General features: G+C 51.5%; 10 protein-coding genes across 13 annotated transcripts; 5 read left to right on the plus strand and 5 right to left on the minus strand.

The window, feature by feature from the left end:
* Positions 1 to 28: 28 nt before the first annotated feature.
* LIG4_2 (DNA ligase (ATP)) lies at positions 29 to 3,377 on the plus strand (the record flags this gene model as incomplete). The annotated part of the gene is made up of 2 exons (XM_007808457.2): positions 29 to 462; positions 518 to 3,377. Exons 1-2 carry the CDS (start codon positions 359 to 361, stop codon positions 3,375 to 3,377), a joined length of 2,964 nt encoding a protein of 987 aa, XP_007806648.2. The 5' UTR covers positions 29 to 358.
* Positions 2,674 to 4,513, minus strand: J3458_020173 (uncharacterized protein). The gene is made up of 3 exons (XM_007808456.2): positions 4,147 to 4,513; positions 3,989 to 4,088; positions 2,674 to 3,927 (listed from the first exon to the last, which is right to left on the minus strand). Exons 1-3 carry the CDS (start codon positions 4,321 to 4,323, stop codon positions 3,512 to 3,514), a joined length of 693 nt encoding a protein of 230 aa, XP_007806647.2. The 5' UTR covers positions 4,324 to 4,513; the 3' UTR covers positions 2,674 to 3,511.
* A 1,246-nt stretch (positions 4,514 to 5,759) lies between these two features.
* On the plus strand, positions 5,760 to 7,250 carry J3458_020174 (uncharacterized protein; the record flags this gene model as incomplete). Its single annotated transcript, XM_007808455.2, has 1 exon — positions 5,760 to 7,250. The coding sequence occupies one exon, from the start codon at positions 5,760 to 5,762 to the stop codon at positions 7,248 to 7,250; it is 1,491 nt and encodes a 496-aa protein (XP_007806646.2).
* An 82-nt stretch (positions 7,251 to 7,332) lies between these two features.
* Positions 7,333 to 10,254, plus strand: J3458_020175 (uncharacterized protein). Of its 3 annotated transcripts, XM_066121887.1 has the most exons (5): positions 7,333 to 8,112; positions 8,165 to 8,771; positions 8,838 to 9,099; positions 9,150 to 9,454; positions 9,520 to 10,254. In XM_066121887.1, the coding sequence occupies exons 1-5, from the start codon at positions 8,088 to 8,090 to the stop codon at positions 10,013 to 10,015; spliced, it is 1,695 nt and encodes a 564-aa protein (XP_065973062.1). In that variant the 5' UTR covers positions 7,333 to 8,087; the 3' UTR covers positions 10,016 to 10,254. The 3 variants fall into 3 exon arrangements, with proteins under 3 accessions (XP_065973062.1, XP_065973060.1, XP_065973061.1); XM_066121885.1 differs by having other exon boundaries at positions 7,333 to 8,771; XM_066121886.1 differs by having other exon boundaries at positions 9,150 to 10,254.
* Positions 10,255 to 12,104: 1,850 nt separating this feature from the next.
* Positions 12,105 to 13,036, minus strand: J3458_020176 (uncharacterized protein; the record flags this gene model as incomplete). The annotated part of the gene is given in 3 exon segments (XM_066121888.1): positions 12,105 to 12,446; positions 12,504 to 12,894; positions 12,909 to 13,036. The coding sequence occupies 3 exon segments, from the start codon at positions 13,034 to 13,036 to the stop codon at positions 12,105 to 12,107; spliced, it is 861 nt and encodes a 286-aa protein (XP_065973063.1).
* Positions 13,037 to 14,537: 1,501 nt separating this feature from the next.
* On the minus strand, positions 14,538 to 14,771 carry J3458_020177 (uncharacterized protein; the record flags this gene model as incomplete). Its single annotated transcript, XM_007808453.2, has 1 exon — positions 14,538 to 14,771. One exon carries the CDS (start codon positions 14,769 to 14,771, stop codon positions 14,538 to 14,540), a length of 234 nt encoding a protein of 77 aa, XP_007806644.2.
* Positions 14,772 to 14,846: 75 nt separating this feature from the next.
* On the minus strand, positions 14,847 to 15,110 carry J3458_020178 (uncharacterized protein; the record flags this gene model as incomplete). Its single annotated transcript, XM_066121889.1, has 1 exon — positions 14,847 to 15,110. The coding sequence occupies one exon, from the start codon at positions 15,108 to 15,110 to the stop codon at positions 14,847 to 14,849; it is 264 nt and encodes an 87-aa protein (XP_065973064.1).
* Positions 15,111 to 17,253: 2,143 nt separating this feature from the next.
* On the plus strand, positions 17,254 to 19,412 carry J3458_020179 (uncharacterized protein). The gene has a single exon (XM_007808452.2). The coding sequence runs from the start codon at positions 17,687 to 17,689 to the stop codon at positions 19,124 to 19,126; it is 1,440 nt and encodes a 479-aa protein (XP_007806643.2). The 5' UTR covers positions 17,254 to 17,686; the 3' UTR covers positions 19,127 to 19,412.
* Positions 19,413 to 21,970: 2,558 nt separating this feature from the next.
* On the plus strand, positions 21,971 to 22,761 carry J3458_020180 (uncharacterized protein; the record flags this gene model as incomplete). Its single annotated transcript, XM_066121890.1, has 2 exons — positions 21,971 to 22,453; positions 22,516 to 22,761. Exons 1-2 carry the CDS (start codon positions 22,205 to 22,207, stop codon positions 22,759 to 22,761), a joined length of 495 nt encoding a protein of 164 aa, XP_065973065.1. The 5' UTR covers positions 21,971 to 22,204.
* A 353-nt stretch (positions 22,762 to 23,114) lies between these two features.
* J3458_020181 (uncharacterized protein) lies at positions 23,115 to 27,552 on the minus strand. Of its 2 annotated transcripts, none has more exons than XM_066121892.1 (4): positions 27,423 to 27,552; positions 26,346 to 27,356; positions 23,752 to 26,230; positions 23,115 to 23,697 (listed from the first exon to the last, which is right to left on the minus strand). In XM_066121892.1, exons 1-4 carry the CDS (start codon positions 27,447 to 27,449, stop codon positions 23,681 to 23,683), a joined length of 3,534 nt encoding a protein of 1,177 aa, XP_065973067.1. In that variant the 5' UTR covers positions 27,450 to 27,552; the 3' UTR covers positions 23,115 to 23,680. The 2 variants fall into 2 exon arrangements, with proteins under 2 accessions (XP_065973067.1, XP_065973066.1); XM_066121891.1 differs by having other exon boundaries at positions 26,346 to 27,280; positions 27,423 to 27,447.
* Between the last annotated feature and the right edge of the window lie 212 nt (positions 27,553 to 27,764).

Here is a 27,764-nt window from a genome sequence, read left to right on the forward strand (position 1 = left end):
GGAGCGAAAACAAACTACAGTAAGGGTCATAGAACGGTGCATCGTGAATGCTTGCCGTGAGTGTTAAGAAGTTGAGACGAGGTGGCGGCCTGGGAGTTTCAATTTCAGTGCTGCTCATTGGCTCCAGGTTGGCAAGCGCGGTTAGCTTCAATGCCGGTTCAACATTCACCCCACATCCAAGCTTCTGCCTGCTCACGTACTCTGCGCCGGAGCACAAGCAGGTTGACCTTGTTCAACGCGAGAGATGCTGCGCAGTGTTCGCCATGATACCAAAATCCCTGGGACCGACATAGCACGCCGCTTGAACTTGGTATTTTTTTTCTTTTGTGACTGATCGCTAAAAGCCAGCGCACCAACAATGAGCGGCTTCAACAGGGCCAAGTCGCCAGATGCGGATGCTGAGCGTGAGGAGGAAATGCAGTATGGCGCAGTCGGCTTGACGAAAGAAGAGCTCGAGGAAAAGTAATCATTGAAACCCTCATTTTCGTCATTGATGTCCTGGCTGACAATCTGGCAGGTACCCAAACAGACCGCATAATCATTCCAAAACCCTACGCTTTTCCGAGCTGTTCTTGCAGCTCTTCAACCCGCTCAATGAGAACAAGAAGCAGCCCGCGGCTGGCCCGGCTCGCAAGAAGGGCCCTCACGGTGCAACTTCGCTCTCGCCGCAGGAGCAGAGACGCCACATCATCGAGAGATTCATCAACAGGTGGCGCAAAGAAGTCGGCAACGACTTCTATCCCGCTCTGCGGCTGATTCTGCCCGACAAGGACCGCGACCGTGGTGTCTACGGGCTCAAGGAGAACGCCATCGGCAAGCTACTGGTAAAGCTCATGAAGATTGACAAAAACTCTGAAGATGGCTACAATCTCTTGCACTGGAAGCTGCCCGGCCAGACAATGGCGGCTCGACTGGCTGGCGACTTTGCCGGCCGATGCTACGAGGTCATCTCCAAGAGACCGATGCGGATCGAGGTGGGCGACATGACCATTGCCGAGGTTAATGAGCAGCTGGACAAGTTGGCTGCATCGGCTGGAGAAGCGGAAAACCTGAGGGTGTTTGAGACGTTTTACAATCGCATGAACGCCGAGGAGATGCTGTGGCTCATCCGCATCATCCTCAAGCAAATGAAGGTCGGTGCCACGGAGAAGACGTTCCTCTACCTGTGGCACCCCGACGGCGAGACGTTATTCAGCGTGTCGTCGAGCTTGAGACGCGTGTGCTGGGAGCTGTACGACCCGGACGTCAGGTTGGAGCAAGAAGAAGCCGGCATATCGCTGATGCAGTGTTTTCAGCCCCAACTGGCCCAGTTCCAGATGCCTGCTTCTTTTCAAAAGATGACGGAGCTGTTGCGGCCGACAGAGGATGACCCGGAATTTTGGATTGAGGAGAAGCTGGATGGGGAGCGAATGCAGATGCACATGGTGGCTGATGCCGCCCACCCCGGAGGGAAGCGTTTTTGCTTCTGGTCGCGAAAGGCAAAAGATTACACGTATCTATACGGCGACGGCGTACTGGACGAAAATTCCAGCCTGACGCGCCACCTGAAAGACGCCTTTGCCCCCGGTGTTCGAAATCTCATACTGGACGGGGAGATGATCACATGGGACATGGCGGTCGACAAAATTGTCCCCTTTGGCACCTTGAAAACCGCCGCCATTGCAGAGCAACAGAACAAGTCCGGCTCCGACGCATCCGGCCACCGGCCCGTGTATCGCGTCTTTGACATATTATATCTCAACGACAAACCTCTCACGCAGTACACCCTTCGCGACCGGCACCGCGCCCTCGAAAAGGCAATCAAGCCTGTTCACCGGCGCCTCGAAATCCACACGCACAAAAGCGCCACGACGGCCGACGCCATCGAGCCCATGCTCCGAGAAGTCGTGGCCAACGCCTCAGAAGGTCTTGTCCTGAAGAACCCACGCTCCATGTACAGACTCAACAGCCGCAACGACGACTGGCTCAAGGTGAAGCCAGAGTACATGTCTGAATTTGGCGAATCGCTGGACTGCCTCGTGATAGGCGGGTACTACGGCTCCGGCAAACGAGGCGGCACGCTGTCCAGTTTTCTGTGCGGGCTCCGCGTGTCCCAGAACCACATCCAGGCCGGCGACAACCCCGAAAAATGCTACAGCTTCTTCAAGGTAGGCGGCGGGTTCCGCGGCGAGGACTACGCCGAGATACGGCACCGCACCGAAGGAAAATGGGTCGAGTGGGACAGACGGAAGCCCCCGACCGAGTACATCGAGCTCGGCGGCGGAGAGAGCAAGCAGTTTGAGCGGCCGGACGTGTGGATCCGGCCCAGGGACTCGGTTGTGCTCTCGGCAAAGGCAGCCAGCGTCGGCCCGTCGGACAGCTTTGCCATGGGGTACACGCTGCGATTCCCCCGGTTCCGCCGGCTACGCCTCGACCGCGCGTGGGACTCGGCGCTGTCGGTGGACGAGTTCGAAGAGCTCAAGCGGCAGGTGGACCGGGAGGCCAAGGAGAAGGCCATGACGGTGGAGGACAGGAGACGCAGAAACCCCAAACGCGCCAAGAGAAGCGTCGTGATTGTGGGCGAGGACGCGACGGCCGTTGAGTTCCGGGGCGAGGCGTCGCACGTCTTTGACGGTCTCGAGTTTTGCGTGCTCTCCGAGTCGCTCAAGCCGTACAAGAAGACAAAGGCGCAGCTGGAGGCTGTCATCAAGGAAAACGGCGGCACCATCTCGCAGCGCGCCGTCGCGGGTACAAACATGGTTCTCATTGCGGACAAGAACGTCGTCAAGGTGGCGAGCTTGATCAAGGGCGGCAAAGCCAATATTATCCGCCCCAAGTGGATCAGGGACTGCGTCGTGCAGGGTGGCGATTTTCTGCTGCCCTACGAGGAGGGCCACCTGTTTCATGCGACGGAGGAGTTGCGCGCTATTGCGGCCAAGAACACGGACATGTACGGGGATAGCTATGCGCGCGACGTCTCGGTGGATGAGCTGAGGGGGATATTGGGCGGCATGCCCAAGGTGGAAGAGGCCTTTGACGGGGATCATTTTCTGGCCGAGTTGGAAGAGAGGGGCAAGGGCATCACGGAACTGAGGGGGTTCATGATGAGGCGGTGCGTGGTGCATTTTCGAGCCGTGGACGGCGTGAACGGGTCGATGGGGAAGCTGGTCCATTATATCATGTATACGGGCGGCAAGGTGGTGGACAGCCTGCGGGAGGGCGTCACGCACGTGGTGGTCGTGGGAGACGACCCCATGGAAGTCGGGGAGACGGCGGACACGGTGAGGAGACAAGTGAGCTCCTGGGCCAAGGTGCCGCGTGTTTTGGGAGATGGGTGGGTTCTAGATTGCTGGAAGGAGAGGACATTGCTAGACGAGGAGAAGTACATGATTTCATAGCCGTGGCATGTTCCCCAAGGGGGAATTTATATATGTACATATAATGGAGGTCAAGCTTTGAGTTGTACTGCTGCGAGACGAGGCAGCCAGCAACAAGGATATGAAACAAGACGGGCAGTAATTCTATGATTCATCTACGCATGCTTAGCTGTCGTCAGGAACAACCTGTCACCGATATCGCCCAGGCCAGGCTTCAGCATGCCGTCGGGCGTCAACTCGGCGTCCACGCCGGCAATCCACAGCTCCGTCCCCTCGGGCCACTCCTCGGCGGCCCTCTTGAGACCTTGCTCGGCGCCGAGGACGGACATGACAAGGACCTTCTTGGCGCCCCATTCCCTCAGCGTCTGGATGGCGGCGGCGCACGTGCCGCCCGTGGCGATGATGGGATCAACCAGGATGGCAAGGCTGCTGGCGGTGCTGTTGTCGGCGGACGACTGCGGGATATGGTGCGGCAGGTTGTTGTAGTACTCGACGGGGTCGAGGGTGGACGGCTCGCGGTACATGCCGAGGTGGTGTACGGGGACGGGGGCGGGGAGGACGGTCTGGACGGCTGCGTTTTCTGCGTCAATGCCGGATTCATTCCCACGCGGTTGAAAGCTGGTTTTTCTTACCGTCCACCATGCCCAGGCCGGACCGGAGAATGGGCACGATGCAAATCGTCTGCGGGTGCGCCGTAGTCGCCGTGTACTGGAAGCCGAGCGGAGTTGCGTCCTGGCGTCGGCGTCAGTGGGTGGTTTGAAACAGCTAGAGCAGACTGGGGGATGTTCACCTTGGGTCCGGGGCCGGTTACAAGATTCTTAGCCAGGGCCTCGCATGCCAGGATGAGCGAAATGTCATTCACGAGCGCTTTTACTTGTCTCGAGTCGGCTGTTTTGGAGCGCAGCTGGCTCAGTTTGGTGAGCAGGGACGGATGCGTCGAGACGTGGACGTTGGGGAGGGACGACATGGTGAGGGAACGCGAGGCAAACGGTCAACTGGCTGGGTGCCTAAATCCAAGGACGTGGTGCGGATGCAATTGCGGGCGACGGGAGTCCTGGGAGCTTGAGATTACAGGCGAGGTGCTCACGTATCTGGGTAGCGAGCATCCGGGGGGAGGGGAAGCGGGCGAGGCCAAGGAGGGGGAAGGGACATTGAATGTTGGGAGGTGTGAAGTTTGAGGTTTGAGGGCTGGTCACCTGGCATCGTGTCACTTATCGGGCGGCTGCGGATAAGGTTGCCTGCGTGCCGAGCCCGGATAAGGACCAGTTTGACCAGTTGCACATGGCGGGCGCCACTGCATGGTTAACGGCTGATGGTATTTCGCTTGTCAGTTGACGGGATGCGGCATGATGTTGATGGAGGGTTGGTGAGGGGCACCTGGGCGATCTGTGGCGTGTGGCGTGGGGAGTCCGGAGGTCTCCGCTGCGGTTGGCGATGGGGCATCGAGTTGGGGTACGCACCCGCTGTCAAGCCCCATCACACGTCATGGCACAGTGATTTCCCCTTGAATACTGATTCTACCCCGTCTACTCCGCACGAAACATGAATGTTCTGTGTCTACGACAAGCGGTTCGACGAAATATTGATGGCACGTAAGTCGCAAAATAAACAGATTAATAAAATGAAAAGGCATTTGAATACGGGGACATGTCGATTGACTACATGGAGCCTTGTTAGCCGGATATTACCGCTCCCGGCAGCTGTCGATGGAATTTTAGAATATTGAAGATATCAATTGATGGCGCCAGGAAGCCGGATTCCGCACTACGAGAATGGGCGGCTCGGCTAGTTTAGAGAACAGATGGCAATGGACAGCGAGGACCCTTCAAATATCAGGATGGCACCATATTTCCAGAAGGAGATCGATCTTGTCAATGTTGCTTTGCAATTGATGTTCTAGATTCGGCAGGTCGTAGCTCGAGACTGGGGTGCCGGGATAATGCATGCTTTCACTAGACGGCGGCGACGAAGGGTGGGCTGCTTAGTTACATGGGTTGTGAACAATGAACATGCTGCAAGTTGCGGAGTGTCGAGTATACACCGACGTCGGCACAGTGTCTGCCGAATGACGACAACGGCCACCTGAAATTGTGCCCATAGTCATGAAAATAGCAACAACACAAAACAAATTCGGCTCGATATTGTTCGTTCCATCGAATCACGTCTTGTCACGGCCGCTGTGGGACAGCTCCAAGCCTCCACCGCCGCCAACACGAAATTTACCGTCTGCCAGTGCCAGCCGGTATATCCGTTGTGGGTCCAGCTAACCCAGCCGTCAACGGTCACGCATCCTTCCTGTTGTCAACCACCCCCGGCCTGCCAACCCAAGACTTTAAGATGCTCCAACCCTCTTCATTGAGCCGCCTCGTACGGCGTCAATGCAATTCGGATCCCTGAGCCATCATGGCGGGTGACACGCAAAAGCTGCGCGATAACGAGTTGATATCAACCACCGCCATCGCCAACTCACCCGACGCGCCCAACGCGGCCTCGGATAGTCCAACAACCATGGTCAACAACCCTTCTGCCTCAACAACCACGGAAAAGAGGGTTAGCCGCTCCAAGTCTCGACGCCGAAGAGCCTCCGCAGTAGACGAGGAGAGCTACTCTATCCCCGATGCCTATCTCAACCTCGACGAACTCGCGGCTCCTTGCCCTGTCGAAAACGTCACCGACGGCCCCGTCTACCGTCATTCGAGCTTAGAAGTCGCACGTAGCCACGAGAGAGAGTGGCGTACAAGACGATCACAGCAACTTCCCGAGGGGCCGTTTGAAGCAGAAGAAGCTCGCAAGGGAAATGTGTCCCAACTTTTCACTCAACTATACACCCTATCATACCTGGTCTTCTTCTCATTGATGGGCACGCTGGCGCGATTGGGCCTGACGGCTCTTACTCATTACGTCGACACTCCCGTGATATTCACCACAATCTGGGCCAACTTTGGGGGCAGCCTCATCATGGGCTTCCTCGCTGAAGATCGAATGCTGTTCCGCCATGAATGGGGCACACCGACCTACGACCAGACTCTCGCGCGTGCAAAGGGGCGTAGTGATGAGGAGAGCGCATCTACGGCAGGGTCTGCGTCTGGCATTGATCCCGCGGCCGCAAAGAAAGAACACCTTGCGACCAAAAAGACGATACCTCTGTACATTGGGTTGGCGACTGGTTTTTGCGGGAGCTTTACCAGCTTTTCATCCTTTATCCGCGATGTTTTCCTGGCCATGTCGAATGACATTGTCGCGCCGGGATATGGGACCGAGGCTCAAAGTCGAAACGGGGGTTACTCGTTCATGGCCATGTTGGCAGTCATCATCACCACCGTGGGACTGTCGTTGGCAGCGCTAGTCTTTGGTGCGCACCTTGCCATCGCAACGGAGCGCATTATCCCTTCGATACCCTACCCGATTACACGAAGAGTCCTGGATCCTCTGTTTGTCCTGCTGGGATGGGGATGCTGGCTTGGTGCCGTACTCATGTCCATCTTCCCTCCGCATGATCAGTGGCGTGGGAAAGCCACATTTGCCCTGGTGTTCGCGCCTCTTGGGTGCTTGGCGAGATTCTACCTCGCAATCTACTTGAATGGTAAAGTCGCCGCGTTTCCTCTGGGGACGTTTGCCGCCAACGTCATGGGCACGGCTGTACTGGGCATGGCATGGGATATCGCCCACGTTCAGAGCGGCGGCATTATTGGATGTCAGGTTCTGCAAGGTGTGGAGGATGGATTCTGCGGCTGCTTAACGACGGTGTCGACGTGGGTCGCGGAGCTGAACAGTTTGAGGAGGAGAAATGCCTACGTATATGGCGCGACGAGTATCGTCGTCTCATTTGCCGTCATGGTGCTGATTATGGGAGGGTTAAGATGGACCGACGGCTGGTCTGTCTTGATGTGCTAGGTTGCCGTGTACAATTACTCATCAGAGCGTCAAAAGCCCGTGTGGTGAAGACAACTTGATGGTGAATCAACCCTTGATGGTACGAAAATTCTGTTCAAGATGCTCAAGTGAACCGTGGAGTAGGTGCAACGCCATGTACTTCAACAAATGGCCGACGTAGTCTCGTCTGGTCGTGTCAATTGATGGCTGGCAACTGCCCCCCAGCTGGCATTCGTGCCATGCACGTGCGTTTTGCGCATTCATATTGACGAGGTCGTTGCCGTGCAGTCAGTGATTGACGTTCCATCTTGCAAGCACGCTTCCTTTTCTTTGTCCACCTTCTTCATCATCTTCGGATCCAACAAGAACGAATATTAATTCGCACCAGTTCGTACCAGGGCATTCCGTAGCGCTTACATCTTTCGCTTAGGAGCTTTTCTTTCCATGATATAAATCACCTTGCCTTCGATACAATGTCGCCATGACCTCAACAAACTTGCAAATGGAAACGTATCCCATCACACGGCCAACTTGTGCCGCAAAGAATGAGGCCGGCAAACCTTGCGGCGCTACACCGGTTATGCCTTGCCTGGACTGCCACCTGGTTGCTGTATGTACGATGAGACACATTGAAGTTGACTCTGAATTAAGAATCTCTAGTACTGCGACCATGCCTGCCGCGCCCGACATTGGCCCGAGCACAAACTAGCCTGCGAGAAGACGCATGACCACCAAGTGTCGAACGACGTGCAAGCGGACGAACGAAAAGACGTGGATAGCTATTTTACTTTTTGGTCAAACTACGCCGCAACAGACTTACTGAACCTTGAGAAAAACGAAGGGCGGTTTTTCAATGGAATGTTGTCGATGTTTATACATGGACGTACGTCAGTTGGACTTGTCACTCCGAGATTCGCATTATAACATTGGCTTAGAGTCTTCATTTCGACACTTCATATACACGCTTCTCAAGATACCAAATACAGCCAAACCAGTCCTTCGACTAGCCCTGAATCCTACCACTCCAGCACATGTTTGTCGGGACTTCTTCGCTATACACCTGCTTTTCGATCGGCATCACGATCCTTATTTGAATGCCGAAGCAACGATTCACCTCTGGTACTCAGCGAAGCTGCCACTAGCTCTCTGGCACCATGTAGACGTTGTTATGAAGGGATATTACGAGGATTTTGATGAGTGCTTTGAGACTGCCAGAAGAGAACAGCAGAGCGTATCTGACGATGGTGTTGGATATGAGGTATCATATCAAATGTCATGGGGCGACGGTGACATCAAGTTCGTTGGAAACTTGTTTGAGCGCCAATGGCGCCTGATAAGCAGGGTTCTAAAACCAGACAAACAAATGTCTACTGATCAGGCAGCCATAGTTCGAGCTCTGGATGCTGAAAAGAGTTGCGAACCTCTCAAAATAGCGGCTTCCCGAATGACGCATTCCAGGACTGCGGGCTTGATGAAATGGAGAAAAGATGGCTTGTTGTTGCCATTTGGACACCCGACAGATGGATTCGACATGTTAAACCCGCAAGTTTCTCTCCTTACCTTGCGCTTCATCTGGTTCGGTTGAACTAACCTCTGATTTTGATGTAGCATATTCTTCCAGGGCGACGGTTGTTATCCACATGGAGCAACCGCAGAGCCCATAGCAGAGTGGCCCATGGAGTTTCTCGACTTACAAGACGGGTTAGTCCAAAATGATGTATATGGCAAACTGTTTTACTATTTGCGTGACATATTAGTCAGATTTCAAGAGGAAAGCAAACGACTGTCCATAATGGTTGGCCTCACTTCGGTAGGGATGTCCATGACCCTTCATCGAGCTCCTGAGCCAGTCATGTATGATCGTATTCACGTGAGTTTGTTCCAAAACCGCGCACCAAACAACTTGGCTGATGTAACAAGATGGGAGACTTGTGGGATTTTAATCCTGCGTGCAATTTGACAGTTGCGGCCGGGAACCTGCGACACCAAGACCAGAATCCGTTTGCCACAATGCTGGCTATGTGTCGACTATCGGTCACCAATTCTGACGCAGAACTGGAAGGGGAGATTTGTGAAGAGGGATACCAGACTTTTGAGCCGTCGTCTACAATTCTTGACGACTATGCCCCCCCAGTCAGAATAGAACAAGGTTGTGAAACAGAAACCGTCATTCGACGGCGAATTGGCCTTTTGATGTGGCGCAACTGGGACAAGTTTTCGGAGCGGTAAGACGTAACTCGAGTACGAAGGCCGTCTGCGGCATGTGGCTTACGAGCAGTTCATGACACAGGTTTATCGAAAGCGCGAAGCTTTTTGCATTCTATCTCGCAATCGACTGTGAAACCGACAAGGAGAAGAGCATTTTCAAAACGGGATTCCTCGGCATGGAATACAAGGAGAAGAACACGATAACCCGAAGGTGGCCTAACCGTCTGGTACACAGCAAAAGCGACAAGCCCAGCCTTCGGGACTTTGACCGGCATGTCGGTTGGTTTGACACCATGCCGCAGAGATGGATAGAGTGGAAACGTGTTGACGACGCCGGTGACAATGAGTGGGAAATGGCGAGACAGTGTGTTTTGGATAGTTCATGGCGCGACATGGCTGAGGTGCAAGCGAAAATAATTGATGAAGAAGCGCAGGTACTAGATGAAGAAGAAGACTTGAACAGGCGAATTGAAGAACTGCTGGCGGAGGATGCTATTGATAGGGAGAAGTCCAAGAAGTCAGGGGCGACGAAACCAAAGGGAAAAGCATCAAAGCGGAAGAAGGGTAAGAAGAAGTAACTAGAATTAGTACAGTTTGATTTGTCGGGTAGACTTTTTCCAGCAGTTCTTGAGTCTTGGTAACAGCGTAATTGACGTATATAGTATTTGGTGCGCAACAGTCTTTTGTACGGCTGATGAGACTAAGATTTCTCTGGAAAGGTGAGGTTGATCAGGCTCAGTCTCCAGGGCGTAAAGCACCAGGCGGCTTTATCAATCAAAAACTGCTACGAGCCTTCTGACTGCAGCATCAATCCAACGGAAGCCCTCTGCCACAGACCTCAAGTGCCCCCCCTTTAATTTATCAGCCGTCACAGCCAACCTTTCGGCAATAGTCTTGTTTCATTCAACAAGCCCATCACAACCTTGCAGCCCGACTCGTTAATCAACGCGATAATCGCTATTAATATGCTGAGTTCATAAGAGTAATGGCGTTTTTAGTAGCTCCATCTCCAGTATTAGGTAGCGATAAATCTATGGTATCTACCAGAAGACCTTGCAGCAAAGAAATCATGTCCCCCAGCATCTCCAAGAGCTCTGCTCAGCTAGCCTTTAGTATCGCGGCTACCAGCAGCAGAAGCTGTTGGTCAGTTAATCGAGACTAGTGGCGAGACCAAGCCCAATACGCTTGGCATCGGGCCCAGCAGGAAGGCCGTCACATTCAACAGCGCCGATCCGGGCCCGGCCGCAAGCTTCCAATTACGGCCCAATTACCCGGTTCTGGGACGTGATGATCAGGTCCAAGAAAGAAACGCGCGGCGTAGCGATGGCTCTAGGGTCTAAATATTATATAACACAAGTGTTTGGTAGCAGAAACGTTGAATAATTTTTACGATGTATGTGACTTCTTTATCGCTTATAATATACATTAATCTTGGGCGAGTTCCAAAATCGTCATGTCGCCCCCGTGGCCTAGTGGCTGAGGCGTAAGATTTCTAATCTTAGTATTAGTGTTACACTAAAAAGAAAAATTAGATTTTATACTATAATACAGCATGGTCCCGCCGGGGGTTCTTTTTTCATTTCAATTTTCCCTCTACTTATTTCATCAATTATTAGTAACATTATTATTACTTTTTTTTTTTTAAGCTTGATTCATGGTTCATGCTAAGAGTACATATATACATTCTGTCAGCCGCCAAGTGTAAATACTTGAGAATTCAACACAGTGGGCGCCATGGCACATCTCGCAATGGTGTATTTGGCGTCTTTTGCTTCCGTTATAACGCGGGCAAACGACATGTATGGCCTGGTTCACGATCAATGTCACGGCATGGCTGGAGCAATTTTTCAAGTCCTCAACCAGCTATTCCCAGAGCGAGGTATTCAATACCCTTTACTTATATTTGTTCTATCCTGGCCTATTTGTTCTCCGTCAAGAAGACACACAAGGAGAGGACGGCTCCTTTTCACCGCCAGTACTTGCCGATATTGCGCAAATCGGCAATCAACGCGGGCGGACTGTCCCAGCCCCGGGAGTTGCCGCCAAAGTCGTCCTTTGCCGGTCAGCACCAGTCGAAATGATTGTGTTATTGTTCCTTGAGCGACTTCAGAATATCCTGGCTAATGCCTATTGTCGACCTAAGCCCGGGGACACGGGGCTTAAGGGCAGACAAGCATTGGTGATAACATCGCTCATACGCGGCACATCTTTCAAGAGATTTATACGAAACTTGCTCAGGTTGTATAGCCTGCTAATCGCTGCAGTCTGAGCGGCATGCAAGCTCATCAGCCTTACTGTAAGGCTTGGCAACAACTTCATGGTGACGATGGTGGTGGAGAAAGGTGGCTAGGCAGACCGACGAGGGTAGGTATGAAAAAGTAAGCTAGAAAGGCACTGAGAAGTGACGGCCGGGAACTGACAGAGGTCAAAGACGCTAGGAGGAACAACAGGGGTAATATATCCTGAGTTTGTTAGTGCGAGGCTTATTGGGTCATGGACTCTTCAACTTCGTCATAGTCGACGAATCCTAGCCCCTCGACAGCTTCACGCGTCAACAATGGCTAGGCCACTTCATGCGATCTAAAAGGGTGCTTCTTGCGCTTGTGCAGCTCATCTGTAATGTATGGCCGGACAGCCTCCCGCAACATCCGTTCTCGGTACATCATGTCAATCCTGGGGCTGAATTCTGCCATCGTGGACCTTGGTCATCGTGGCTACTAGGCTGCTGCCCATCCTTGTCCTGCTGAATATATCCAATTTTGGCATTTGGAGGTAGGCGGCTCGAAACTCACTGAAACATGTTATTTTCGTGCTTGGCTGGCTGCTAATCTTGACGTTTTCCTGCCTCGCCAGCTCCGTGACGATGTCGGCCACGGCTGATGAATCGATACTAGCAGACGGATAGATTCCCACTGGGACATCGGCTCGTAGTCGCAGGCGAATAGATTCAACAAGGTGCTCACGCACGCCCTGGACCATTTCGTCAACAGTCCGAGTTTCCGCCTTGGGCTATTCATCACGTTAGCCTCGTGGCCAAATGTCGGGCGTCAAAAAGACCATCCTGACCTTGTCCTCGTACTCGGCATCCCAGTATCGGTGAGACTGAAGTCCTCCCTCCGTGGCCTCAAGCCAATGCCCAGGCAGCAGTTTCTTGGCTCGCTTGAACAGCGTTCGAACATTCAACTGCCAGGCCGACGTGGCAATCGCCTCGACAACCCAACTCGGCTTCCAACCAACAAGCGGCAGGAAAGCCTTGGCTTCGGCCGCCGTGAGAACTCTGTCACCGACAGTCGTCCAGACCATCGGCTTGATGCCGTACCTATCCCGTGCGGCGATGACCCGCCGGCGGCCTTGCCTTTCGTCGTACAAGACGAACGCGAACTCACCACGCAAGTGCTGGAAAAACCCGGGCGTCCCGTAAATTCTATACAACGCGAGCAACCGGCTATCGCTCTCGCTGGAAAATTTTACCCGTGTTTGTCGGCGCAGAGCTGTCGTAGTTGATCCTGGTCGTAGATTTCACCGTTGACCACGGCGTGGATATCTCCGTCGTCGCTTGCCAGGGCCCAGTGGTCGCCTGCCGCTCGGCGTGAGATCATTGACCGGAAGTCGACAGTGGCCGAGAGCGACGCTCTGATCTTGGCTTATCCACATCCCCGACTCATCGGGACCACGGTGGTTGAGGGCATTGATGGACGCTTGAAGCATCTCCGAGAGCGACATCGAGTTGTAATCGTTCACATACGTATATCCTTTCGTGTGCCCATCAGTGTACCCGTTTGTACGGCCGTTGACCCAGCTGTTAATACAGCCGTTGGCCCTAGCTAGTAACAAGCCGATGGAAGCAGTGATACCACACATGACGTCCTAGCATGTGCTGGCCATGCCCGTTTTCCACTGGGCATAGGATCGCCGTTGGAAATTGATAGGCGCCTGCGCAGATTGGCACAGTTGTCGATTCACATTCTTGAATTTTGCGGCACGAGGTCCGCTGATACTCAGCCGTGGATAACATTCAACCCCATTTGCGTCTTGATTGTCCCGCCGTCAGCAAAGCCAGCTCGGACTTGGTGCCCTTGTCCCAACTTGAGGCCTCCGAAGCCTTGGAGTGGCCGCCTTGGAGCGGAGGCATTCGAATTTGCCCATGTGGCTTGCCGGGTTGCAAGGGATGCGTAGTGGGCTCCGTGTGTAGTTGACGGCTGTTTCTTGAACGGACCGAGCCATTTTAGGACGCTGTTCATGCGGCCTGGTTATTCTTGAGTGGCGTAATTTAGTCAAAAATGTAGTTGATAGTGCTGATGGCATCGATTTGCTGGAGCGCAATTCTACCTCGGGCTACGGGGACTTTGACCTGCAACCGAATTGGGTGAATTTGGTTGTCCTGAATACGTAGTGGATAGGTATTGGAATAGTGCTTTGCACGTGGAAGCTAGATGTAAGCCCGCTGGAAACTCAACGTTTCTGTAAAGAAATGTATTGCAAGAATGTTGGTCTAGCTACAAGTTAGAGTGCGAAATTTGCCCAGTTCTCAACAGGCAAAAACCATCGTGATCATTTGCCGCTTCGCTTCATGGTGCTGGCTTGGCATTGAGCTGGCGACTCAGTTCTTCTCGTCGGGCTTGCGTAAAAGTGAAGCGGGCGAATTACAAGAAACTCAGGATCGTATGTGACGGCCTCTGTCGAAGGGTCCTCAAAATGATAACTATACACAAGCTCCGCAAGGACCGTCTGGACTTGCATCAGCGCGAGGTTTAAAAGATGCACATCCCCTCCCGCCTGCCGCGAATGGCGAGCACGTCCCATTCTTCATAACTGTGCCTGAGATGCCGGGGACGGCCCACCGATCTGGATCGAACTGCGCCGGGTTATCCCAGTAGGCTGGGTTCTTGCTCAAAGTTGGAAAAGACAGAATGACCATCGCGCCCTTGGGAGTAAGGTAGCCGCCAGGCAAAATGACACCTGTCTTTGTATTTCTTCCGGTTTGGAAGCTAGGGCTGTGGAACCTCGTTGTTTCTTTGACGAAATCCATGAATTTCATGTGGCATGAGTCCATTTCCACTATCCGCGCGCTCCATGGTCAATGAGTTCCTGGAAGTGGCACTATTCATTGCCCTCGTGCTTGACCAGCGAGTAGAGAGCCCAGTAAAGGAGAGACGACGTAGTCGTGAAGCCGGCAGCGACAAGGACGACCACATTGCCGAGCAGAATATCTTCCGGCAACTTCACCTTTTGACCGCGGGCCCAAGACAAGAAGTCCTCGACACAGGCAGCTTGTATTGGTGTCGTGGGATCCTCTAGAGACAGGAGGCCAGTCCCTGGCATGAACACGTCCATCTCGTCGGCGATCGTCTTGAAGAGGAGGCGCCGAACAACCTTCAAGCGAGCAGATTCACCAAAAGGCAGGCTGCCTTACCATCTCGGACGCAGCGAAGTCTTCTTCATGAGCCGAGGTAAAAGACGGATTGCGACTCCCGGTGGTGTCGATAGCGAGGTAAAGTGCTGCAGGTGTTGTTCGAGTATGACCCGAAACACGAACTGGCCAGCGAGCTTGAACACGTACTGGTATACGTCACCTTCGAGCTTTTGATCCGATAGTTGGTCGAGAACCTTGAATACTGGACGGGTCGCATCTTGTACCAGAGGCGCGTAGTGTGTGACTGCCCTCGGGGACATTGTGAGCTGGGGGAAATGCCCGCGTGGCGCTGTCGCATGTAAATAGTGCCGTCTGCTCATTCCTGTAGTATAGTGGGTGAGAAGGATCCGAGGTGGTCCTGGACCCCTGGTGAACGATTCTCCCCCTCCCAGTACGTAGCGGGAGATCTCAGCATCGTTGGTGATGTAGATGGTCACCCCTATGTTGGTGGTTTTGGTGACAGGGCCATGGCGCGTAAAGAGGGTAGTTTCCAAGCGGATCTGGGTAAATCTCAGACTGGTCTCCCACGATGGGAAATGCTCGCGGCCCCCGAGGAGGTCGCACGGAGCCTATCGCGGTCCAGAGCTCGACCGACTCCCCAGACATCCGTATTGTCGAGAGAGAGGAGAGCTTCTCGCCCTGCCTCCTCTGGAAATACAATGCTGAGAGTTGTTGTTGGACACTACCACATCGCCTTGATGCACCTGGGACGGTGACTGGCCACTTACACGATGGATCGGCAAAAGAAAAAGCTGTGCCACACTTCCTCCTTGTTATTCGAAGGTCTTAAAGGCCATAGTATGGACCGATTCGCTCTGACTTGATGGCAACTGGCCAACAAAGAATTGTTTCTGCATGGCTACGGCTGCAGGAGCACTTGATTTTTTGTTTGTTTTTTTTTTTTGGGAAAAAGGGGGGTGGAATACAAGTGAAGCCGACAGTAACGCAATGATTTTCCAATGAATATTGTAGTTGAAGTCAAAGATTCTATGCTGAAGTTTCACAAGGCCGTATACTTGAAGGTGATCAAGTGCTGCGAGACCAGCTCGTGGCTTCTGTGCTATTGTGCCACTCAACCCCAACACCTCCGACAACGCTTTGCACCGAGCGCAAAGATGTTCTCCCAACGTTGTTAGCCCTGACGATGGCGAATTCTTGCTACAAAAGGCGCGAGACGGCGGTTTCCTGTCCTCGGTCGGGTTGCGCTTATTACGCACACTCCTTTCTAGGGTGTAAAAGGTCCACGGGTACCCGTGTGGGTTGCTTACCCGTGGGCTTTAGGTAAGTATAGGTAAGAAAAAAGACTTAAATAAATTTATAAGGGAAAGTAAGATACTTATAATTATTTATTAAGAATATTAAGTGTTTTTAAGTACTTAAATAAAACTTATATAACTTACTTTATACTTTAAACTTAAGACTTATTATAAATATAATTAAATATTAAAGAGTTAATATTAATTATTATAATTAATTATTATAATTAATTTAAGAAAATTAATTTATATTATTATATTATATTATTTTACGTTTTATAGGTATTTATAAGGTACTTATCTTTATATTAGGTTACTTATAATATACCTAAATTACTTATATAATAAAACAAGTAGCCCACGAATAACCTAAGAAAAACTTAAATACCTATAGGTGCCCACGGGTACCCGTTTTTACACTCTACTCCTTTCTAGCATACAGCCTAGTCTTCCGTACAATACTCGAATGTCCATGGCGTAATTCTATTACCGGCTGATACGTGCCTTATATAATTGGCTGCTTGGCGCCTTTCGTTGAGTTTATAGTAATTGGCCCAACAGGCTCGTCAAGAAGTATTCGAAGGGATGTCACACGCGTTGATCGCGCACTCCATGACGAATCCAACGTTGATGACCGGTTTGCTCCTATAGCAACTTCCTCTTGTTTTCAACTTAATGGATCATATTTGACACACTCAGTGCCCAATCCAAGCAGCCGTTGACCTTTGTCGAGAACCTGGACGTGGAGAGTCTAAACGACCAAAACCTTCGCAATTCAGACCATGGGCCAATCATTCATCCCGATTTGACTTTGTAGCAAAAGTGTAGGTTCACCGCAAAATGCCTCCATTTTGTGACGGCAAGGCATCAATTACTTGCCAAACATGGCTCTGTCAAAAAGACATGGGGGACATGCTGACACAACAAAGGTCAACATGCACCTTGTCAAGTCTAAATGTGGACAAGGTAAAGCAGCTCTCTGGCCCTGCACTGCGGTATAGTACTATGTGCTCATCCACGTCGGCTCCGTCTACAAACTCACAGCATCCTGTTCAGTAATCGTCAAGCATCTGGCGAAGGCGTTGAAGGTGAGCGAGCATTCTTTCTGTACCGTCACATGCTAACAGGTTTCAGCTGTTGCAACACAATGGAACTTGAGAGGAGTAAAGCCGACCCACCTCTTGGCCTGCGCATGTACTGCGGCCATTTATGCGACCATGTGTCCTTGTGACCGTTTGAGGGCATTTCCGGCGCTGCTGCCTAATAACCAATACATCAACCAACATTCGATCCCAAGGCGGGCGAAGTAAGGTACAAAGGAGCAGTCTTCCCGCTTGAATTTCTTCAGCTTTTGCAACCACGTTCATCAGCCAGTTCTCCACGTCACCATCACCAGCTCGGCCTTCCTCTGTGAGACATCCTGCCACCGGTGCCCCGTTCACCCGAGTGAGTCCGTGTGCCCGCACCTAATTGCAAAATCTCACCACCACCCGACACCATGTTCCTCCCAAGCTAGAGGGATCATCGCCTTTGAACATTTGCCTGCACATTTTCCCCTGCCCAACTACCGCCTCGATAAGATGGCGATGAGAGGCGACGATGTCGCCTGGGAAGAGAGTGACCGCGTTGAGCGCGTCTGGCGCCACTCTCTTTTCGAAGAAGCAACCATGAGGGCAATCGGCCAGTTTATTGCCAAGCACCGACAAGGAGTGCCCACTGAGCTATGTGAACCAAGGGCTGGCGGCTTCAACGCGCTGTTCAGGATGAAATTTCTAGACGGCGGTTCAGCCGTGATACGCTTTACCAAGCCAGGCTCTACAATGTTTCCAGAGGAGAAGATAAAAAACGAGGTCGCAACCATGAGATTTATCCAATATCACGCCACGATACCGGTTCCCTTTGTCCACCACTGGGGTACCCAGGACGAGAGCCCTCTTAATATAGGCCCGTTTATTATTATGGAGTATGTCAATCATGAAATGGACATGGTTGACGCGCTGAATACTCCTAGTCTTTCATGCGATGACCGGCCTATTTTAAACCCAAATGTTGACGAGGCTACGCTTAAGATGCTATATAACCAGGTTGCAAAAATACTGCTTCAGCTCTCTGCATTAGAGTTCCCTCTCATAGGCGCTCTTGAAGAGACTGAAAAATGGTCATGGGAGGTTACGCGCCGCCCCTTATCGTTACCCATGAATGAGTTGGTTAGGGTTGGGACTTTACCGCGGGATAAATTGCCCGACACCACCTTTAGCAGCACATCTGAATATCTCCAAAGCCTAGCAACCCTTCACGTCCATCATCTCGCCCACCAGCGGAACGACGCGGTCGACTCCGTCGCCGACTGCCAGCGCAAGTATGTGGCTAGACATCTATTCCAGAAGCTTGCCAACGAAAGGCGGCTTCTATCTAGTGAATACGATGAAGGACCCTTTAAACTCTGGTGTGACGACCTGCGGCCATCTAATATCTTACTCGACGCCAATTTAAACATCGTTGGCGTTATTGATTGGGAATTCAGTTATGCCGCGCCAAATGAATTTACATTTGCTCCTCCGTGGTGGCTGCTCCTTGAGCAACCCGAGTACTGGAAGGAAGGCCTTGATGATTGGATCGAAAAGTACGAACACCGCTTAAAGGTATTTCTCAAGGCCATGGTAGATTGCGAAGACGCCGCTATAGCCTCTGGAAAGTTACAAGAGCATCAGCGACTATCCTGTAAGATGCGTGAGAGCTGGGCCACCGGCGACTTTTGGACCGTCTACGCCGCGCGGAAAAACTTTGCATTTGACTGCGTCTATTGGAAAAAGCTTGACCCACGGTTCTTTGGGCCAGACGAACGGGATACTACCCCTCTTGAGGATACTTGGATGAACCGATTCGGGCTGCTTGATGAACAGACCCGGGTGGCTATGGGATCTTTTGTGGACAAGAAAATGGCCGAGACAGAGACGAGGGAATTGGCTTGGGATCCAGATGAGTACACTTTGAAAAAGCAGGCAGCTGTCACTGGTTAGATTCTGAACAAGGGTCGGGCAAAGACGTCGTTGCGTCGACACGATATAATTGATGGCGATCGTGGGCATGGCAATCAAAGACACTCGTAGTGGAGGGGTTTCCATCCAACCAGACCATATTGTCAAGTGTGCCTTTGGTGAAGCAATCATAGAACTTCTGTAGATCATCCATTGTTTCTCTGCGAAATAGGTCATGCCCTGGGGAAATTTTTCAATGTCAAAGGTACCCTGCTAGTAGCACATGGAAGTCTAGTCTTGCAATCTTGTGATGCTTTGGATTCTTAGCCACTTGTTTGAAGATGTCGCCTTCCCAAACGTGGTGAAGGAGCCCCGTGAACGAAGTCGGGAGCTGGGCATAGGTAAGCTAGGGCGAGAGACGAGTCAGTGTACATGGCAGCTTTGTTTCACGAGTAAGAAGCAGTCAAATACATTGAAATGTCCCAGATTCTCGATATCATTGCGCTTGGATTCCCCATAGTCATCGTAGAGAGGTCGAGGACCAACATTAGACCAAATATCCTCCGCTTTCGACATTCCAGCAAACCCTTGGTCGATGCTGTATCGCGTCAATTGTAACCTCTTGGAATACAAAGCTTCAGAACATGCATAGAGTTTGCGCAAAGGAGTTCTTTTGACAGCTCACACGGCCGCGGCAGCATATTTCTTGGTACGCATCAGTCATTGCTTCCCAAGGAGCGATTGCTTCGATACGTTGTGGCATGGCTGACTGGCGAGCCACGAATTGCCAAACATTACGGCGCTACCATCACATCAGTCTTGCTTCCAGAACCAGTCAACAAAGTCGATCTCGATCGCTTCTTGCTGCCCCCAGGCATTGATGTCACGTTCTGATTGGCAAGCGCCACGAGCATCAGGATGAACCACCACGTATCCCCCCTCACACCACTCGGCAGGGTTAGGGCCTTTAAAATTCTCGTAGCCGGAGAGGCTTGGTGGGAAATACCCATCCAGAAAGGACCCTTGGAGTCGTAATTCTGGGGAGAGGTGCCACCCGCAGCTCTCCCGTGCGGACACCAGGCATTCAAAGTAGGAAATTTCTCCGGATCAGGCCGGGAAGGGCGATACATGTTGGGGTAGGTTTTTTTTCCCCATCACTCATTGTCACCGAAATATTAATCTTGAGGATGACATTCACTTTGAAGGAGTCGAATCCGGATGCAAGACATGGCCTCTTGGAAGTTAGATTTGGTCGCCTGGGCGGTGCGGGCGGTGGCCTTGGTAACGAAATCCGGGGTACTTCTCGGGGAACGTCAGATCACGCCGGATAGTGTTGGGAAAGAAATGCGTATATATGAAGAAGGAAAGTGAGCGCATAGGGTCCGAAGTGCCCGGAACAAGCTTGGGATGCGAATCGAGCCATGAGTTGGATGATGATATACTGCAGTAACACGTGGGTGACTTGATTAGCCTACACACGGGATATGCATTGCCTTCGGTTCAAGCCCATCAATCAATTCAAGGCTAACGTAAAACCTGAATATTACTCGGCCGGCAGTTGCGTACCGGGCTTGCTACTCGGAGCTGCTCACGAGTCACGAGGCAAAAGATTAGCAAGTGTGACATTTGACGAGGTCCAACGACTAGACAAGAATCAAGTGAGATTAGCGGCCCGGTGTAACACGGTTAGGCCACAACAAAGGCGTTGGGCCAACTACGGTCACACAACAATAAAGAAGCACTCGAGGTATTCAGGTCGGACCTTGGGCGGGAGTTGCCTCAGGCCTCTGGCAAAAATTGACTCTTATATATATAAAGACCTCTGGTCCCTTAAGGCCTCTTAGAGAACTAAGGACCTTTAATATCATAGAGTCAATTATGAAAGATTAAATTAAAACCATTACGCTCCAAGCCCAGTTGGCCTGCCCTTGTCACATCTAACCCGGAAGTAGTTGTTACGGCCCAGCCTAGAAAGGCGCGTGTAGGTGCAAGGCGCTGTGTGCCACCGCGCAGGTCTTATCAATCAATGTAAGTTGTAGTCAACCACATACATACGTCTGGTACATACTACCAAGTATTCCGCAACGGCTTCGATGCAAGAGTAATAGCGGAGGCCTTCTTTACCTCATCTTCCGTATACCTGCGGCTTCTTTCGCGAAAAGGCTTTGTGATCAGATAACAGCTCCTGGCTAGGAGACCGGTACCAGTATCCGAAGCTGAAGTGTCGTAGCTCCAGACTGTCAGAGCTGGTCCAGAGCCTCGAGAGCAGCGCGCCACACCTCTACATCTATTTAGTGTTGCGTGAGACCCTCTATGATTGTATCCCTACCCTGCGTTCAACGCCAATTCACATTGTGAAAACACCTTGATTTCACTTCTAAAATCTCCATGATCACTAGATTATGCTTGTGACTGGACTTATCCACTACGCGAAAGCAAACGGCACGATTAGACTTGCCGCATTTATATACGGATTTGGCCCGTTAGATGTAAATTGGGGTGGCAAGGCTGTACGGAGTATCTCGTGTCATAATCCGGGCCTGAATGACTCGCAAGACGGCAGCATGCATCAATCACACTGAGGAGATTAGAGTAGGGGACTTGAGTCTAGCAGTGACGAAGGGCTAAACGTTCCGAAAGCCAAATGGCACAAGGCACTCACTATACATCAACGTTGTAGTTTTAGTGTTTTTCAAGTCTTGACGAATTTTAGTGCGTGGCTGTTGTCACGCCGCATGAATAGGCAGGTTTAAATCCGACGCATTACTACTGTAACATCACTCGCCCCGCTGTTCATGTCTCAGGCATCATGCGGGCCTCTTGCTCATCCTTCGTAAAACGTCCAGTCCCTGGGTAGTTCTCGCCAATGCTTTCCATGCCATCAATGCCTTCTCAGACCCGGTCTCGCTCCCCTGTAGTTTCCGGTATATTAGCTAGTATATGCATTTAATTTAACCTCGCCTCATCAAAGAAACGCACAATTGGCTCATGTGTAGACGAGTGGTTCTCGGAGCTGCAGTTGCAGGCCATTTGGTCTATTTGCCGCCTCTTGGCTTTTCACTCTTGGCATTGACCAAAGACAACATCTGAAGGCAGATGGCTGAACTCGGGACCTAATCGATGACCCGCCCCTGTTGGTTGACGGATAAGAGACACGGCAAGTCGGGGATTCCAACTCACGAGAGTGGCTACGTAACTAGGACCAGATTTGGCCATATCTTCTGCCCACCGACCTCGATGCATTTGGCCATCATGGGAAACGATTCCACGGACCGAGAGGGTGACGACGCGTTCTCACCTTGGGAAGCCATCAACCTTGCATTTTCAAGCCGCAACACCGACTCCCAGCTTGTCATCATGTGCAACGGGGTACGCTTTGTCCTCCAATTCTCCGAGAGCAACTTCGATGCATCCCCTCAACTTCTTCAAAGATACCTTTCTTCTTGAAGGTTGCTGAAGGTTTTGAGCTCGATGGGTGTACTGTTGACGACTTGTACGATTGGGCCGCCGAGCCTCTTTTTCCTATATTTCACGGAATGAAGCCTTCACCTAGCCCACGCAAGCGGTCTGTGCAAGACTTTCTTTCCCCAGAAACGTACCATTACAAGATATGTGGCATCTCCGAAAAGCTGGTTGCAAAGTCCATGGCCCCTGGCCAGAATAGCGCATCGAAATAACGCACTCCATCAAGCGAAGAGTACTGCGGGAAGTGGCCTACATACCTACCGTCCGAGATTTGTATCGACCAAGGAAACCAGGGCATAGTTCCGACTCATGTGCCAAGGAGGGTTCTGTTGCCGGACGGCACCCAGGCCTTTCTCAAAATGATGCACCTGGGTGACAATTGGAGCCTCAGACAGGAGGTTGCAGGCCATCCGAAGCGCGCCAGTCGATGCATCGCTTCGCATCTCGCGCTTATTGGGGCTCGTCAAGGACAAACGGATAGTCTATGGCCTGCTACTCACCAATGTGGACTGTGGTGGCGTGACGCTCTCATGTCCAGTTCGGCCAGAAACCCCAGCCACCCTCAGGCATCATTGGATAGGACAAATTCGAGACATCCTTTGCCAGTTACACTCCGCGGGCATATCCTGGGGCGATGCTAAGTCGGCTAATGTACTGGTTGACGGAAACATGGATACATGGCTTGTGGACTTTGGTGGCGGACATACCGAGGGTTGGGTGCCGAAGGAGCTGGTAGACACGATTGAAGGAGATCTCGTGGGTCTTGCAAAGATGGAACAGTTTATCAAGGATCCTGAAAGCATGTTAATTTAGTAGAGTCATGAAAAACCGACCGCTTAGAAACCGCACGAATCTGCAATCGGCCGACACGGTGTAATACAAAGCGCTTATTCCCCATTCTGCATCAAAATGGTGTAGGCAGTGAAGTACACAAATTCGCCCACGTTTTCTTTGTTACATTGCGTAGTGGAAAATACAAGGCCACGTTTGGCACTGTTATAAACAGTGCCTGAAGCAGAACCGTTGTTGGCCCCTCTCGCAGGCTCGTTTGTTGTATTAATTATATGGCGCCACCAGGCTCCGAGGTCCTCTTTCCCTCCCTGTTAGCTGTGTTCCATTCATTTCTAGGTCTCATATTTCCGTTTCGACTATAGAAGCAGTTAGCAAACTTGCCAGAAATGTAATTTGGACGTGTAACTCACCTCCAGGTTCCCTTCCCTTCATACTAAATCTATCTTTAATCTTATGCCCCAGCACCTTTGTTTCATCCTTTACAAACTTCAAATGCCTTAGAGCTGAGATATTCATTATTCCTCGGTGTTTCCGATGCATTTCCGCCCTGCTCTCCTTTTTATCCTGTTTCTGTCTTGCCCTCTTCAGCTCTGCGTCCTCTATTTCCGAATCCGTAAGGTCTTCTTGGAGAACGATTGAAGAATGGTCATCTGAGAAAACCGAGGACGCCGAAGAGGCGTACCGGCCCAGGTCACTCGCAAACTCAACACCAGTTAAAGAGTCGGAATTTGCTGAATATGACGAATCAACCTCTTTGTCGAAGCTGGGCGCCCCGAATGGTAACCGGAAGGCGTCGGCGTCGGCTTCGTCGTCCTCTGCGGATTCGGCACCTTCAACATCGTCAGAGTTGGTTCCCGCGACCTCGTTGTCCGCATTTCGGTTAGTTACAACGTCCTTTACTGCACCGGGCGTCTCCCGCTTCACGATCCGCGTGCGATAGCCCTCGGCAAGAGTACATCTCCAACTCTCGTAGCTCTCGTGGTCGTCATTTGTTTTGAGCCATTGTTGATGCGAGTTGTCCATGCCCATTTTGAACCGCACCGTTAGCTCGACAGTGCCAATTTTTTCTGCTTCCAGATCGTTTATTGCCTTGGCAGTAGAATGGTAGTTCTGCGCAAGCTGTTTTGGCCGAGAGGTCTTGTATATCGGAAGAGTCAGAGTAGTGGATGTGTTATCAACCAAGTCGGAGAGCCAGTATACTGCATATGCGATAGGCTTTCGGCTGGTAGGGCTGAAAAACAGCAACCGCAGAGGGGATTGATAGCGATGGCGCACTGGGATGAGAATACGGTGTAGCTGCAGCTCATTCGATCCTTCTTTGAAATGGTCAAGGTTCCACTCAACGGTGCCGGGTCTATTTCTGCCTTTGTTGATCCAGCGGCGGTGAATGTTGCCTTTGGCCGAGTCCGTGTAGACGGCAATTCGTGAATTCGACAAGGTACCAGCGGAATCGTCCTCGACAACGACCTTGTCACCTAGGACTTCAATGCTGCCAATGTCCCAACCGAGCATGTTTTTGGGAAGCTTGAGGTCAACTGACCTGAACAAGACCGAGATGGTGATGCGGCCATATCCCATACCGCCATCCAGGGCATAGACGGCAGTCTTTTGTGACGCTGTCTGAAGCACCTCACTCAATTTAATTGTTACCGCACCCAGGATCGGGTCATGTTCCCGGTACACACTGTTTCGGCATGTTACTGTGAAAACACTCGTGCGCCAGTCTCTGACAAATCGTTCAGTCTGGGCATTGAATATTGGTGTTGAACTCTTGACTTTGGTCCTCGTCTTGAACACCAATTCATCATTTTGGAGAATGGTGCAATAGGAAGACGGCAAATCATCTGCCTCTTCGTCGGTATTCTCCCCGGTGATCTGAGCTGGTGTCCAGGGTTGATAGTTGCCAAATGTTCCAGAAGGGCGGTGTACCTCGAGATTCGAGACTTGATGAATGAGAACTGAACAGATGCCGGATGGAAGCGAAGGGTCTGGGGGTGTCGTAGTCACATCGACTTCATGCTGCGTCATTACCGTGCCCTTATCATCGTGAAATTCAGGTCGGTGCCGGATGGACTCTGGTAAGGAAGCGTCGCGTCCGTCTGTCTTCATGGACTCCTTTAATTTTGACCTGGGAAAGTAGCCAATGTCCCAGTACAATGTTCCGGGCAACGCTTCCCCCTTCTCGTCTTCAAGTGTGTCAGCGCGCTCGGCGATTCGATTGCCGTAATTCTTAATCAGATCTCGAAGGTCAAAATGGACCTTGCCAACCGCATCGTCAGAGGTAATCATGTCTGAGTCCCACAGCTCAACAGAGAGCCTTTCGCCTGCTGTGAGCTGATCCTGATAGACAAGAAGACACGTCTGTTCGTTCCACCGGGGATTGAGTTCCTGTTCGATGATGCGAGTACAGTAGACTGGTTTTCCAAACTCGGAAAATGCGAGGGTGATAAATGGGTCGCTTTTGCCTGATCTATCTTGGGCAGCGATGCCTTTCGCGTGTTTGATTTTGATGTAGATGAGGCCCATGGCATCGGTTTCCTTCTTCACCGAGTCCCCCTGAAGCAATTTGGATACATCCATGATGAGGGACCTCGGGGCAACGTAGATATCCAGCGCAGCGGCAATAGAAGAGTTGATGAATCCAGAGATCAAAGGCAAGTCAAGAACGTTGATCCCCTTGGAAGTCAGTGGTACAGCGGATGCGTCAATTTTCGGAAGACCCATAAACGTAAATGTGAGCTTTTTGAGAAACGGTGGATTGGGAGTCAGTTGGAACCGAAGACGAATTGTCCCAATAATACCATTCAATTCGACAAAGATGGGAATGGGGACGCCAAGGAGGCTTTGGATTCCAAGGTAGAAAATGACTTCTAGATGCAAGTTTTTGGCCTGCATTTGCAGTTAGCATTACAATTCCCTCGCATCAGCGTAGGCATCATGCATTGTTGGGAGCAGAATAAGTCTCCAGAGTGAGCACAAAAGCACTGGGCTTTGAATTACAAACCTTTCCAATTACTCCCGAGGCGGGGATCGCATGGTACGCGAAGGAAGCCTCAAGGTTGTAGTACTTGCAGTTCGGATCGTCCTCGCCCTCCAATTCTCTCTGTTCCTTCTTATTGGTTTGACTCTCTTCTGCCATAGTCTGTTCACTTGTCTCGTTTTGCACCGTTACGCCGTCTTCTGCTGAAGGAAGAGAACGAAGCGAAAGGATTTTGAATGATTCATCTCCGAGCCCAATCGACGACACCTTGACATTTTGAATCAATGCCGGCGGGACGGATGCCTGCATGACATCCTCAAGCGTATCTGCCATGGCAGCAAAAATCTCCGGGTTGATCAGCTTCCACACGATACCCATTAGCGAATTCATCCACTCTACGGATTCTGGAACCAAAGACTCGGTTGCGGCGGTCGCTCGCTGGCGCTCAGAGTCCCAATTAATGGCATTGGCATTGTCTTGTATATTTCGAAGCCAGAGATGAATTCCAAAAGCCACAATTACTCCTGCCAAGAGCGATGCGAGTAGCCCTTTCCAGCCGCCCCCCAGGAATATCCAGTTCAGTGCCACAATACCAACAATGACTACGGCGTTGATTTGACGCACTGCCCCTTCCAAGGCAGAAAAGCTTGCTTTCCAATCTGCAACTGGGGTTGGATGGTACGGCACATCGTAATTCTTGCTGTGATGCAGATAGTCGTGCGTCCTCGCTGGGTCGGCTTCTGGTGGCGCGAGCTCGTCCAGCGTCCGTCTGTAGGTCTCTCCCTGGCCCTCGGGAAGATGATTGATGTCAGGCACAGTAATCTTGGGTCGCCGAATCGAGTCCTCGAACGATCCATCAACATCTTGGATAACGATTTCGTTCTTGGTAGTGGGATCAATGACTTTTCTCCGAGAAGCTGCCCTTGCGGCAGCGAGTTTTGCAGAGTCTTTGCCAGAGGCTGCTTTGGATGCATCAGCCTTTTGAAGGTCTAGCCGTTCTGCCAGTTCCTTGGCGAGCTTCTGGATGGTCGGCACCTGGTATTGGACCGTGGTGTCAGCACGCTGTCGTTTCGAAGTAGCTTTGAGTCTGGTGTGGCTTACCTTGTTTCTCGCGGAATAGGGATGCATTTTGCACGGGCTATGTCTGTCACATTCACAAAATAAAATCCCATTGATAAAAAAAGTCGACGAGAGGTCATTTTCGAAATCATTATCCGGACGCAGAATGCTTTTGTGGCTGGTTTCTATGACGATCTTGTCCAACTCTTGCAACGGCACAAGCAAGTCATGATCCACAAGTTTGATACTGACGTCACCATTCTGCCCGCTTTCAACGGGTGATCAAGGAAGGGCCAAAGACAATCTGGCACCAGGGCTCCCATCGAATTTTCAACTGACCGCTGGACCCTGCCTCGGTATTGTTGAGTGTAGGTTGGGAGATGC

The sequence above is a fragment of the Metarhizium acridum genome, assembly GCF_019434415.1.
Source record: "Metarhizium acridum strain ARSEF 324 chromosome Unknown scaffold_572, whole genome shotgun sequence".
NCBI classification, from domain to species: Eukaryota; Fungi; Ascomycota; class Sordariomycetes; order Hypocreales; family Clavicipitaceae; genus Metarhizium; species Metarhizium acridum.

What these genes read in the sequence shown, in the direction of transcription:
- J3458_020173 (XM_007808456.2), bottom strand. Translation starts at nt 4,323, where the DNA reads ATGTCGTCCCTCCCCAACGTCCACGTCTCGACGCATCCGTCCCTGCTC. An exon ending in TAACCGGCCCCGGACCCAAG is followed by an intron (nt 4,089 to 4,146) that starts GTGAACATCCCC and finishes CGCCGACGCCAG; the next exon opens with GACGCAACTCCGCTCGGCTT. An exon ending in CGGCCTGGGCATGGTGGACG is followed by an intron (nt 3,928 to 3,988) that starts GTAAGAAAAACC and finishes CAGAAAACGCAG; the next exon opens with CCGTCCAGACCGTCCTCCCC.
- J3458_020175 (XM_066121885.1), top strand. Translation starts at nt 8,083, where the DNA reads ATGGAATGTTGTCGATGTTTATACATGGACGTACGTCAGTTGGACTTG. An exon ending in GGATTCGACATGTTAAACCC is followed by an intron (nt 8,772 to 8,837) that starts GCAAGTTTCTCT and finishes ATTTTGATGTAG; the next exon opens with CATATTCTTCCAGGGCGACG. An exon ending in TGGGACAAGTTTTCGGAGCG is followed by an intron (nt 9,455 to 9,519) that starts GTAAGACGTAAC and finishes TTCATGACACAG; the next exon opens with GTTTATCGAAAGCGCGAAGC.
- J3458_020179 (XM_007808452.2), top strand. Translation starts at nt 17,687, where the DNA reads ATGGCGATGAGAGGCGACGATGTCGCCTGGGAAGAGAGTGACCGCGTT.
- J3458_020181 (XM_066121892.1), bottom strand. Translation starts at nt 27,449, where the DNA reads ATGCATCCCTATTCCGCGAGAAACAAG. An exon ending in CCTATTCCGCGAGAAACAAG is followed by an intron (nt 27,357 to 27,422) that starts GTAAGCCACACC and finishes GTCCAATACCAG; the next exon opens with GTGCCGACCATCCAGAAGCT. An exon ending in CCTCGGGAGTAATTGGAAAG is followed by an intron (nt 26,231 to 26,345) that starts GTTTGTAATTCA and finishes CTGCAAATGCAG; the next exon opens with GCCAAAAACTTGCATCTAGA.